We start from the raw sequence: 14,301 nt of genomic DNA, 5'->3' as shown, positions 1-14,301 counted from the left end.
GGCCTTCTGGCGAACACGCCCTCTGTCGGTGGCGGGGAGTATAGCCCTCCTTAAGATGGTTGTCCTCCCCACCTCTTATATTATTTTGCCAAACTCCCCCTTTACATCCTAACACCTTTTTTTCGTTCCTTTGAGAAATTAATGAGGGAATCCATTTGGAACAAATCTCGCTGCAGGGTGCATTCTCAAAACTTTGCTTGCCCCCAGATCAAGACGGGCTCACTGTACCGAACCTCGATCCCTACTCCAAAAGGTGGCTAAATGGCTAGCAGACTTGCAGCTTATTGACACTGCCATGACGCTGCCTGCCTGGAACTTACCCAACACCCTTGACGTGTATCACCCTTGTATGCGGGCAACAGCACTTGACCACTTATTTTTGGGGGTGGCGTATCACTGCTTTTGCCTTTGCCTCACAAGATTGTTGATTCCCTATAATCCGGCAATGTACACCCAGGAGACACAGTATCACCTTGTCAGCTGAACTGACAACTTGACACGAGGTGGGCCTTCACACCCTAGGGTACTGTAATGGAATACTCCTCCCAAATGAGTCCTTTATGGAGAACAACGGTTTTCCCCCTACAAAAACGATTGAGGGACAAAATGCTGAACAATGTCACACATTCACCCCAGTACAGAGATATGGGCCTAAATCCATTGTTCAGTTGCTCTTGATGCCATTACAATTTGGACCTAGCCATACACAAATGGGCCTTGACCCTGCTCCCCATGGGAACAGTCCAGCCAGAAATGCCAGGCCAGGTCCTCTTAGACCCCAAACAAACATCCTGGGACCAGTTCGGGGGTATCCCCCCTCATCAGCTTGACTCCAGTGGCATGGCGAGCATGGGACCCACGTCTGGGCATACCCGTCCCACTTAGGGCAACAAATGCAAAAAGAATGATCGAGGGACAGAATGCTGAACAATGTCACACATTCACCCCAGTACAGAGATCTGGGCCTAAATCCATTGTTGTTGTGCTCACAATGCCTTTTCAGTTTGGACCCAGCAATGTGCAAATCAGTCTTGACCCTGCTCCCTATGCAAACAGTAAAGCCCTAACTGCCAGGCCAGGTCCTCCCTGGACCAGAAACAAGCGTCCTAGGACTAGTTTCAGGGTATCACCCCTCATCATCCATTCTAGCTTGACTCCAGTGGAATGGCGCGCACAGGACCCACGTCTGGGCATACTCCGAAACCAGTCCCAGACTGCTTATTTCTGGTCCATTGAGGACCTGGACTAGCATTTTGGGCTGGACGGCTCCCATAGGGGACAGGGTCAAGACTGATTTGCATATGGTTGGGGCCAAACTGGGATGGTGTGCTGAGCAAAAAAATGATGGATTAAACCCAGATCTGTGACTGGGGGGTTAATGTTTTGATTTGTTCAGCATTCCGTCCATCATTTGTTCTTTTTGCTTTTGTCGCCCTAAGTGGGAAGGATGTGCCCAGACGTGGGTTGCATGTTCACTGTGCCACTGGATTCAAGCTAGCCTGGCTGATGAGGGGTGATACTCCAAAACCGGTCCCAGGAGACTTGTTTCCGGTCCAGGGAGGAGCTGGGTCCAAACTTGGGTGGCGTGGTGAGCAAAAGAACAATGGATTAAACCCAGATCTGTGACTGGGGAAGAATGTTTTGATTTGTTCATCATTCCATCCATCATTTGCTCTTTTTGCTAGCCACTTCCTTTTATATAACCCCCTGATCTCAGCGTTAGGGAACAAATAGAGCGACATGGCACAAGAACACCCAACGCACCTCACTATACAGTATTTTCATGTAATGAGACCTGGCAGACACTTGATACATTGGTTTGCCGACTTGCTGCCAACCCACACCGTGTTACAGCTCACGTCCCTGCGCCATCGCTGGGAGGAGGACCTGGTTCGTCCCTGCACGGACAAAGAAAGGGCTGCTTTATTGGAAAGCCCAGTCCAAATTCCATGCAACGCTCGCTTCCATCTTATCCAATTTTGCATTCTACGCAGAGCCTATCTTACCGCTGCTAAAAAACAATCTCTGTTTCCACTACACTGATGCTGCCTGCCCCAAGGGCGTAACACAGGCCCCCGCAGCCCCCGTGGTGCGGGGGAGCCCCGAGCTGCAGGGGGCACCCTCAGCACTGTACCCCGACCTGACAGCTCTGGATTAAATCCGGAGTGGGGGCCCCTCTGTGTACCTTGCAGGGGGGCCCTTTCAATTTTCGTTACGCCACTGGCCTGCCCCCGTTGTCATTTGGTTGATGCAGATTTACTCCATATGCTATAGGCCTGTCGGGTCCTTCACAGATATTGGCAGGGTGTCACCCTTCACTCATCCACCTACACAAGGCACCATGCTGAGCACATGTGGGAAGCATGCCTCCTTGGTCTTTACCATTGACACAAAAGCTTCCTTGATCCAGGATTACTGACAGCCAAATGTCTCATTACTCGGTGATGGAAATTGCGTGAGCTTCAGCTCTCGCACCCTGGATGCAATCCCTAATCACATGGGCCCAGGCAGAGAGTGTTGCCTTGCATAGGGAGGATTGACTGGGGCTGCGCAAATTTCCAATAGAAACCAACTGGGAGACTCTCCTGATCAATCTTGAGACTGACCTACAACATACCGCCAATACCTCGGTCAACCCATTGGAAGGTGGGGTGGAGGTGAGAGATGACCGAGGACTCACTTAATCATTTGCCACCCGTGATATGACCTTCCTCTCTCTACTGTGTTTCAGGAGCTAGAACAGTTACTTTGCCTAGTTTATTCATGTATACTCCTGATTAATCACAATGTATGTGGCTGACTGGGGGAACAGGCTCAGGTTTCTTTTTCTGTTGTTTTACTCAGAATTTAAATTTTTGTCTATTTCTCGATGCATATGTTGTTTGCCCTCTTAGTGGGCTACTAAGTTCCTATCAAACCTTATCTCCTATACAGCAGTTTCTCCGTATGAGTGGAGTAGCGCGCCCCCACACTGCTGTGCAGAAAGCTGGAAAAATTAAATATTTTATTAGCATTTAATTTTTTCAGCTTTCTGTCGAACAGAGAGGGCAGGGAAGCACCAGTGTGTCATTGCGGCTGATTGGCAGCAGTGACAAGTGGCCCCTTCAGTATGAATTGCACATGTCGGTTTGGCCAGCTACCTTGCTACGGCCAAATGGGCATGCGCAATTCAAACTCTCCAACCCAGCTGTCTTAGACAGCTGGGTTGGAGAGCAGGCATTGGGCTCCAGTGAATTCGGAGAACTGAGGCAGTCTGCTCCAGCCAATCCAGACACTTCACTCATGCTGCATGAGAGCAGCATCTGGTTTGGATAAGGCAGTTGGCTTTGTGACGTCACCTTGAGCTCAGAGAAAGCTGGAGCCCCGGACTGGAAAGCATCGAGGACGTACTGCAGGATAATGTAAGTGAAACTTTATTTTTCTTATTTTAATTGTTTACTGTAGTGTGTTTTATGTAATTTTGTAATGTATGTAGTGTAAACATATGTAGCGTCCCACCATTTTTCAATACCACCATACACCACGGGGCACAGCTTTTCTCTACTGAGCGTAATTTGTTGTATACTTCATAGCACTCTGCTTCGGGGGTGCTGTAATAAATATGTAACTGTAAAATGTCTTGTTGTTTGAACTACTTGCTAACAACCCAAAAAAACTATAAACAGATCAAAAATAAAAAAGCAAGGACCGGCTAGAGGTGTCACGCTAAATATGGAGATAGTTGCCCACTGGCTATGATAATGTGACAGAATAAAAGGCATGAATGAACATCAATTTTTGTCAACATTTCTTTAGCATTCTCTAAAGTCCAATGCACAGTTTAGCTCTATTCCTTACAATATGTTTTTAATTTCATATATGGGATCTGTTTCTGGACAATCTTTTAATATGTTCCTCTACCCTGTGATCTCATTAGAAATGTTTAGCTTGCTTGCCAAGTTTTACCCTGCATCTTTCTAGTGTGAGAAACTGAAAATCACTACAGCAAATCAGCTTTGCTTATTTGTTTAAGTATTCTGCCCTACGGCCAATACCATTCTTTAACTTGGTTTCAGTATTTAGCATCGTATAAAATAATTGTGGGAATTTATAATTTGTGTGATCTTTGATAAATTTATTGTACAAAGCGGCAGGGTTGTTGCATTAAAAGGTTTGAAGCAAACACAAGGAGATGATGAATGGAGTACTGAAACTTTTCAGACACTCACCCTCAGTCACAGATCTTGGTTGAATCCATCATCGATTTTCAGCTTACTCTGTCACCCCAGTTTGGACCCAGCCCTTTGCAAGTCAGTCTTGACTCGGGGCCTCATGGGAACAGTCCAGCCCGAACTGTCAGGCCAGGTCCTCCCTGGAACAGAAACAAGCATCCTGGGTCCGGTTTCGGGTTAACACCCCTCACCAGCCAGGCTAGCTTGATCCAGTGGCAAAGTGAGCAAGGGACCCACGTCTGAGCATACCCTGCCAACTTTGGGCAAACAAAGCAAGCACAAGGAGATAATGGACGGAGTGCTGAAACTTTTCAGTCACTCGCCCCCAGTGACAGATCTGGGTTGACTCCATCATCGTTCTTTAGCTCACTCTGCCACCCCAGGTTGGACCCAGCTGTATTCAAATCAGTCTTGACCCTGTGCCTCATGGGAACAGTCCAGCCCGAACTGCCAGGCCAGGTCCTCCTTGGACTGGAAACAAGTATCCTGGGACATGTTTCAGAGTAACACCTCTCATCAGCCAGGTTAGCTTGAATCCAGTGGCAAAGTGAGCAAGGGACCCACATGTGGGCATACCCTGCCGACTTAGGGCGAGCAAAGCAAACACAAGGAGATGATGGACGAAGTGCTGAAACTTTTCATACACTCACCCCCAGTCACAGATCTGGGTTGAATACATCATTGTTCTTTAGCTCACTCTGCCACCCCAGTTTGGACCCAGCCATATGCAAATTAGTCTTGACCCTGTGTCTCATGGGAACAGCCCAGCCTGACTGCCAGACCAGGTCCTCCTTGGACCGGAAACAAGCTTCCTGGGACCAGTTTTGGGGTAACACCCCTCATCAGCCAGGCTAGCATGAATCCAGTGGCAAAGTGAGCAAGGGACCCACGTCTGGGAATACCCTGCCAACTTACGGCGAACAAAGCAAACACAAGGAAATGATGGACGGAGTGCTGAAACTTTTCTGACACTCACGCCCAGTCACAGATCTGGGTTGAATCCATAATTGTTCTTTTTGCATTTGAAAGGTTTGAAGGTCAGTGACTTGAAAGGAGGTTGCATTATTGATTAATGAACATGGTCAGTTGTTCCTTCTTTTGGGCAATAATCGTTAATGAGTATACTATAAATTCAGTGTTGATGTCAAGGGGCCATCCATGTTTTGTCATATGGGCAAGGTAATTTTGGGCAAGTTTGTAAGATTTTCTCATATCCTCTAATGCTCTCCAGGGTGAGTTGTACCAATCAATATGCCCGGGGACCTGTTGACCCACAGCCAAACTTTAAATTAAATGCTATTCCCAATAATGTTAACTTTAGAGAGGTGGCATCTACAAACTTAATTTTAGGAAGCATTGTGAATATTAGAATAAAAGGAACTGACAAAAACTGAGAATTCAGTTATCTTGATTGAAAATATAAGTTTAAGAGGCAAAAAGGCTTTCGACTTTTTCCTTTAACTGACTGCATATACACATTCTAGAACTACTGTCTTGAGAGAAAATCCATTAGAAGGAACAAACGTATTCCTGTGGGAAGAAGTTACCAATAACGTTTCCACCACATGGATTGAGGTACAGGCTTGTTGGTCTCGCTACTACTGTTTGTGGAGTGGGGTGGGAGTTCTTGCTTTTTTCTCTGCAGGAAAGTGGAAAAGGCCTCTGCTGTGACCAATGTTTATTAAACTAGGATGTTCTCAAAAGGAGCCACCCGCTATCCTGGAGGCGGGAAGGGAAGGAGTAGCTAGTGAGAGTTCCTTGACCTGAAATCAACTTTAACAGGCTCTGAGTGACATCACATTGTAGTGAAAGGTGGCATGGGCCACATCAGTAAAAGCAAATATTTTTGAGTGTTTCCACCAATTGGCCACCCCCTTCTTATGTGCTGTGAGAATTGTCATCGCTTCTACTTGAGGCTCTGATGGGCTATCACCTGCTCCATGGGGTCCGTATTTGCCTCCCATACCCACTGGGGTATCTAGTGTGCTGTATTACCTGACGTTTGAAGACCTTGTCTCTACGTCTGAGTGTACCTAAGTGGTGTGTCATATCATTCTGCACAGTTCAAAGATTTGGCATTTGTCAATCATTTTATTATAAGTGTATAAATAGTTCAAAGAAACACAGGGCTAGATTTATCAAAGTGTTGCATTGCTCTGGCATCACACAGGTTTCCCTTCCTTCACAAAAACAATCCTGCCTGCAGTGCAGGAATCCTTGCCCCATGACGCAAGGGTGCCTGCATTGGTGCTAGGCAGCCAAAAGTGTGCCAGTGCACGGAGAGTACAAGGATGAACTATGTAATGTTAACTATGGTGCATTCCGGCCCACTCCCTTTCAAGCAGTGCATCCCAGCAAGGCATTCTGCTGCGTTTCGTGAAATATTGATACAGTTGCCCCTTGTTTGTGCCATATTGGCTTTCTTTGTTTAGGGCTTATTATGGGTTATGGTGTGATACAGAAAATATCTTCTGGGAGCAATACACAGAGAGTCGGCTTTAAGTCTGACCCCTTCAGCACTGCTTCTCTGAGATGTCCTTCACATTTTTTATCAGCCCACATGAGTATTAAGCACCTTTACATCTGTCAGTGGAGACTGGCAAATAAAGTAGTTCATTTCTTACTTTGCAGTTGAGCACCTACATGGCCCATGCAGAGAGTGCACTGCACACTGTGGCCACTGAACACTAATGCTATTGTGTGTATCTGGGAATCAGAGAGTGTTTGCGTATGACAGGCCTCTTAATTCTGTGTTCCCTGGCGATACAACCTATGTACCATTATTGGGAGAAATTGCGGTCATCTTAGAATGGGGCTTTCCAATGAAAATCTCATTTAAGACGACCACCATTTCTCTATGTAACTGTAAAGTGTTCACAGCACTAGAGTGCATGGAATATGTAACCTGTCGCTGGCATGGAAACACCTAGGAGGCTTCATCTGAACAAATATGAAGTTATTTACTAAGGTTTTCCACACAGCACAAAGAAACATGACACAAAGCATAGTATCTATTTAGTTACCTTTATAAGAGCTTGCCCACACAGTGCAAAATTGCACAGTGCTTTGGAAGCTCCTCTGCAACCATTAGTGAATAACCCTCCTAGTCTGCTGAACGATGCCCCTGCTTGACATCACCCTGACTCCAAACATCACTGCTCCATTCCTCATGTAACAGGCAGAACATGCAGGCAGCCAGACCTACTGCCTTTGTCAATTCTTCTTTAAAATGAAAAGCTCTGTCAAACAAAGTGGACTATAATGTTTAGACATAGTTCTGAGAAGTTTATGGATATTATCTAGGTACTACTGTTACTAACATTACTGAAGACAACCAACACAGGACCGGGGGGCAGGTAGCACATGAATTAATAAATGACTCCCACTGCCTCTATCCCAACTCTGGGAAAACTTAAGTCCCCAAGACCTGTGATCTGGGTTCGTAGTGCTCTCCTTGCATATTTATCTTCAGCATTGCCACATCAGCTAGTGCATGCTCCAGAAGCCCCGCAAGGAGTGAACTGGCATAGGGAAGACCCCAACAGAATCCGACAACCTTCTATACTTCATCGACCAAGAGAATTCAGTGACATTTCTTTAGGCATTAGGATTTTCTATACTAAAAGGGCCATAAAGACTGCACTAGCCAAGTTCTGAGTCATTCTTTGGTGATATTTTCTCAAGCTCACTGAAGCCCTAAAGCCAGGAGCTTGGGTTCAGGCAAACTAAGAAAAGTGACATTCTTTCTCCAAACCATTGAATGTCCATGGCCAACTGTATTTGCATACTGCTTTATTTTGGCTGCAAACTACTCAATTTCCCAGCTTAAAGATCCAAGGACTACACATATATTAAGCCCCCACCTCCCCCCTAGAAGAACATTTCTTCTGAAGAAATATTATTGTGACCAAATGTAACTTTTTCCCGAAGACCAACTACTGTCACAAGCCAGTTCGGCCGCTAATTATACCTGTGCGAATTAGTTGGAGATAAAAATAAGTTGGTCAAGACAGCCTAGATACCGTGATTTCAGAGAAACCCTTTTACTCGGAGTGTCAGCCTTGAAGCCACAGATGGCTAAGACATCTATATAGATTCATTTCACTTAAATTGACCTTTTGTTCGCAGTATATACATGATCTTGGTTGGCATGGCATTGGTGTATTTTGCGGAGTGATTCTATTAATACATTCACTTTATTTCTATCATTCCTTTAGTATTAGATTCACCTTTTTTATCTCTTGATCGAAGTTATATTTTATGTTGTATCCTCCATCACCTCCTTCAGTTCCTGGACCGCACAACGTATCAAACCTTAATCAAGGATTACTTTATGGAGTCTTGCTTCATACCAGAACAGCTACGCTCAGTTGCAGTGGAGGCTGAGATTGGTGGGTTAAGACTTAGTGCCTGATTTAGATCTTGGTGGACAGCTTACTCCGTCACAACAGTGCGGAATATTCCAGCTGTCAAAATTTAAATCCCATTATATCCTATGGGATTTATATTTCGGCAGACAGGTTATCGGTCACCATTGTGACAGAGTAACCCGTCCACCAAGATCTAAATCAGGCCCTTAATCTCCTGCTCACAACCAGCAAGCCAGTGTCTTACAATAGCCTGTTAAAGATCTTCTTTATAATGGTACCACATGAATAATTTAAAAAACTGAAGTTGTATTGAACAAGTTCACAAGACAACTGATTATAAATAAACAAATTATTGATAAGAAGAAGAAGAAGAGAAAAATCTTGTCAAGTAGGCTGAGAAATACATTGATGATCAAATACTGCCTTTAAGTGGCAAATCTCCCAGAATATCTGCAGGCCTCGCAAGACCAAAACAAATACTCTTTTAAACAATTTCCCTCTCACCTTTGAGTAATTAGAGAGGCGTTCAACATATATCCAAAGGGAGAGGCAGGGTATCCAGGAGCAACAACTTAGAATAGTAATATTGTTAGGAAAATATAGAATGTAAGATAGAAATCAAGTTTTAATACAAAGGAAACGTTATTAGGGAACTGCCATAAAACAATTGATGAAAATGAATGAAGAGAAAATAGGGGAACATTGGTTTAACGAGAGTCTTACTTAACAAGGAACTCTGAGGAATACAATGATATCAGAGGGCAGCTAATAAGTCAGTCAAATTAATAGTGTCATTAGGAATCTGTTCAGTGGAGCTTAAGCCAAAATTAGATCCAGTCAAAGTGCACCTGGTTGGCTCAGCTTTTTTTATGGTGGCCAAGCCTCACAAGTTGACAGCAACCTATGGCTTTATCCAACAAGTCTTGGTAGCCCACATTGCCAGGTGCATGAGCTGGTGTGCCACAGGGAAGAAGGATGAAGAACACCAAACATCTCAAGGCTGGCAAATGTGTATCTCAGTGTCATATGCTGTGTGCATTAAATTATAGTTCTGTGTTAGTTCTTTTTTGTGGTTCCTTCAAAGGTGTCTCTTGCCAATTGCTGTAGACTGGAGGCGTAGGCAAAATAGGCGTCCATATGGTCGGATTGGGCTTTTGGCATCTTTAAGTGAGGATATTCTCAATAATGGAAAAGACATTATGTGGTACAAAGTGGCAGTAAAAATATTTTGTTTTTATTTAGTGAATTGGCGTAGGAGTAGGCATTGTCTTCATATAATTCTCATAAACAGTTCTAGGTGTTTGGGCTTACCATTTGATCGTACAGCACACTGTTTGGAGGATCTTCCGTCCAACAAAATTACTTTTAAAGCATGCGTGTAATCCACCTTTCATACAATACCTATGTGCAAATAATAACTCTGGATTCTATGTTCTGGAGCACAATATCTCAACCACTGTGGCAAAATTGAAAATGGCGTTCCTCTGTTGTTGCAGTAATTTGGAAAAAAGCTTGCAGCTCAGGTTGGTTAACACCTGAAGATATCAGATATCAGAGCACTTTACATAAGCACCAGTTTCGTTACAGATGAACACATTCATTTTTGTTAGACAGGGGGGATTAAGTGATTTGCCCAGAATCACAGGATGATGAGCGTCGTTGCGAGGCTCAAACCCGGTTCCCCAGCTTCGAGGTCAACCGCTCTAGCCATAAGGCTACATCCTTTCCCCTACTCTTCTTTTGGTATCCAACTGCTCCGGCTTGGACTATGGTTCAAGATTGCAGAATTGCAAAAGGAAAGCATGCAACCACTTTTAACTTTTCATCTGTCCCTCCTCCCTCTTGCCCTACCTCTTCATACCATTCAGTATCATCTCTGGTGCAATTTCTAACAAGTATGGGTTTCAGTCAGTGGTGTAAGTCCTGTAAGTTTAAACCATTGTTGGCGGCTACACCTAAACGCCCTTTATATACTTTCTACAGAATGTGTGTTGTTAGCCGGCATTCTTTTTCCCCGCAGGGAATCACAACGCGGTCGTTACAACGACCGCGTTGTGATTCCGCATACCATTACTCCGCAAGTCGGAACAACGACTTGCGGAGGGGGGGCGCTGGATGTTGGAATAGTATAATTTACTATTTCAACTCCAGTCTGTGCGGACAATAGGGAAGGTGTTGGATTTTAAATCCAACACCTCCCCCCCTTCGCAAGTCGTGGTTCCGACTTGCGGAGTAAGGGTATGCGGAATCACAAAGGCGGTCGTTGTAACGACCGCGTTGTGATTCCCTGCGGGGAAAAACATTTGTGGTAAACGTTGTTTACCCTTTCTACCTACCACCATTTTGTGTTATTTGATACCTATATACAAATGCTCTTCACAATATTGCTAATGATTAAATGATTACTGCCTGCACATTACTGATTGTAAATAATTACTGCCTACATATTTCTGATCATGAAAGGAAAAATATCTTTGTGCCAATAATAGCAAGAAAAAAGTGGTAACCAAACCTCGACTTCAGTTCTCCATGTGTGTAGGATGACCATGCAATACTGGACTTCTCCCAATACCTCCTGGGGGCAGTCACCGTGGGCTTTGTGTGTTTGGTCTTGGGGGGCGTCCTATCTAGAAATATGTAATAACACTGGGTTACAAAAGCCTGAATGAAATAAAAGGGTACATGTAATGCTCTAGCTGTTGGAGGAGGGTGATGGTTTATCATGCATCTAGGCACCAGACCAGCCCTGTAGTGATTAACTATAAGCAGTTTCATCCTTTAATAGGAGAATTATTACATGTCTTTTTGTTCATTACGTGACAGGGCATTCAACAAAACATGAAATTTCACAATTTCTATCTAGATGTTATTTTGTTAAATCATTCTGTAATACATCTATATGCCCAGCTACACAAACTGTGCTGAAAGCACAATGGGTGCAAACAGACCAAAAGAGATGATTTGCACTACATTACCCCCTCCAACTGGATATTAGGATTACAGAAATGACTTTCTTTCTCTTCTGTGACATCCATCATGTTATTGGAGATCTGGCACTGGTGAATTGAAACAGGATAGTTTTTCATAGGGGATTTCCTAATTTAAAATATTGGAACCCTCAATAACCCCCATGCATGGTGCAAATACTCAACATACAGTAAGGTTACACGCCTCAGGGAAGGCTGAGAATTTACTCTGTATCGTGCCCCCTGCACGTCATAGGAGGCCCCACTGATTGTTTGTCTGGTTGAAGGGGAGAAGCAATATCCTAGGTACATTGACAGATCTAAGCATAACTGCCAAAACAGTGGTATTGGGTGTGCACCAGGGCTTTGCTTACCCCACTCTTAGGTTCTCCTGCAAACGTCTGGTTGTCTAAAGATCCACTCACGGACAGTCTCAGGTCAGAACAACCCTTTTTGAGGGTTCACTTGCGTTCACCACAGACCCTGACACATTATGCCCCTGTGTTCACCTCTAGTGCATCGATGATTAAGTAAAACAGGAGTCTTTGCCAAACACAAACAAAATGCGCCTGACAAACAGACGTGCTGGTGGAGGATTATTTGATTTTACCCTATGTGCTTAATTTAACTAGATCCAACAGACAACAAAAAAAAAAGATTGTAATTGATTTTATGTGTATATAAAGGGACTCACAAATCGCTAGTTAGCATTAGATGTCCCCAAACATGTTTTCATCTAGCTAAGGCTCCTCCTACAGCAATGTGCTTGAACTATTCAGCTCATTCTTCATAACACTCATCTGACTCAGATAGGCAACGCCTTTGAGTAACAATAACAGTCCAATTAGGAGTGTTTTCACTGTTGCTTTATTTCATTAAGCAAAAAATTTACAAAAGGCACTTATGAAAATAATTAATTTCAGTGAGTTATGAAAGGAAACAGATGTTTCTTGTTCACATCATAAAAATATCTTTCTCAAAGCAAAAGACAATCACTGGGACACAACACACAGTTCTCTATGCATAATTAGTTCCAGTATTTGCACAGTTCAAGTGATGCTTTCAATTAGAGGCATGAATCATAAATTTGATTTGTCTATACAGTTAAAAACAGAATACAGGAAAAATAGGAAAAACACTCATTAGCAGATACAAAAACACCTGAGGTGTTTGCCAGGGAAGGTTTTACTTATATATGGGCATGATCTGCTAAATGCAGTTGAAAATATCTGTGGAATACACCCCAGCACTTTGGCCATTCATTTTAGTTTGCTTTTGCGTTTCTATTCAGAGTGCCTAACGCCCAGCAAGTCTGTCTGCACTGTCCATTTTGGGTCTGAAACAAGACTGATTTCCATATGGATGGCATTTATCTTCAATGGTACAAGCAAAATAAAAACCAATGGACTGGAGTGCAGTGCATGTAAGGTAGTTTCCACTGGCTGAGATTGATTCAAGAACTTCATCCATTTATGGACCAAGAAATTCCTTATGGTAGACTTACAAACGTGCAAACAATGCTTAGTCAATTCACTTAAGCTCCAATCTTATGATGGCACCTATGTGTTTGCCAATAGGGTCCATTTCAAATTATATTTACACATGGGCTTGTCTCCTCACACAAAGCATTCATCATCCTAAAGTACTATAAGATTTTCTGCAAACGGAAATGCATGAATCACTTTTAAGATTTAAAAATGGAACTAAACCTGATGGTGGACATGGGAGTTGGTCAAGAAGATCAGAAGAACAGTAATGCTCACAAGAGAAAACCAAGGTTAGCAATTAGGAAGGTTAGAACAGGCAAGATTAATACGAACAGTGGAATGTTGAGAGCTCCACTGGAGAGAAAGGAGCGGCGGCAGGCGGTAAACGCTGCTATATGCCCGCTGCCTTCAGTATTACAGGTCCCTAGTCCACGGCCTCTGTCTCTCCCTCTCCTCTTCGGTTCCTCAGGATATGAGGAGTTGTACAGAGGAGTGAGACAGACAGAAGCTGTATATTTGGGTAAAGAGTGCAAGATGTCCCCTCCCTCCTCCCAGAGCATAAACTGTTGCTGGTATGCCAATATATTAAAACCAGAACTGTGGAAAGATGCAAGGCGAAGTCTTCACAGCTCCCATGTTTATCTCTGCCTTGACAAACAAAGCAAAGCAATTTGGCACAGCAGTGGGAGAAGTATTGATGTGGAGACTTCTCTCTCCCTTCTTTGACACGTCTCGAAGTCCTCATAGAGGGGGAAGCACATTTGCTGCCCCACTGCAACTTACATGAATGACAGCAGGAACTGTCAAATATGGCAGAATGAAGCTTCTGAGACTAGTAGGGTTGGTTAACTCCTTGGGTTTTGCAGCAGGCTTTTTTATTCGAAGATTCGATATGGGCAGCAGTACTTTGCTGGGCTGAGAGGAGCCTACAGATACAACTGTTATCCATTCTTTGCAGTGATAGTTAATTGCTGTATCCCCAGATGCCTGTGCAGTAATGCTGATATGCTGTATCCCCAGATGCCTGTGCAGTGAAGCTTAATTGCTGTATCCCCAGATGCCTGTGCAGTGATGCTGCTATACCTCGAGTTGCCTGTGCAGTGATGCTGAATTGCTATACCCCCAGTTGTCTGTGCAGTGATGCTGCTATACCCCCAGTTGCCTGTGCAGTGATGCTGAATTGCTGTATCCCCTGTTGCATGTGCCAAAAAGCCCCACCGATAAACATTTGCTTTTGTAAATCTGTACTAACTCACAGGTTTGGCCC

At 44.0% G+C, this 14,301-nt stretch overlaps 1 protein-coding gene across 1 annotated transcript in view; it reads right to left on the bottom strand.

The window, feature by feature from the left end:
- The window catches only part of LOC146866082 (uncharacterized), a 666,825-nt gene that overhangs the window by 636,726 nt on the left and 15,798 nt on the right, over window positions 1–14,301 (bottom strand). The window contains exon 3 of the mRNA XM_085633172.1: window positions 11,094–11,208. Within this exon, the coding sequence (XP_085489298.1) occupies window positions 11,094–11,208 (115 nt within the window). The remainder of the gene's footprint in view (window positions 1–11,093; window positions 11,209–14,301) is intronic.

Source organism: Triturus cristatus, chromosome 2_1 (assembly GCF_964204655.1).
Source record: "Triturus cristatus chromosome 2_1, aTriCri1.1, whole genome shotgun sequence".
NCBI lineage: Eukaryota > Metazoa > Chordata > Amphibia > Caudata > Salamandridae > Triturus > Triturus cristatus.
This window is presented reverse-complemented; position numbering and strand designations above follow the sequence as displayed.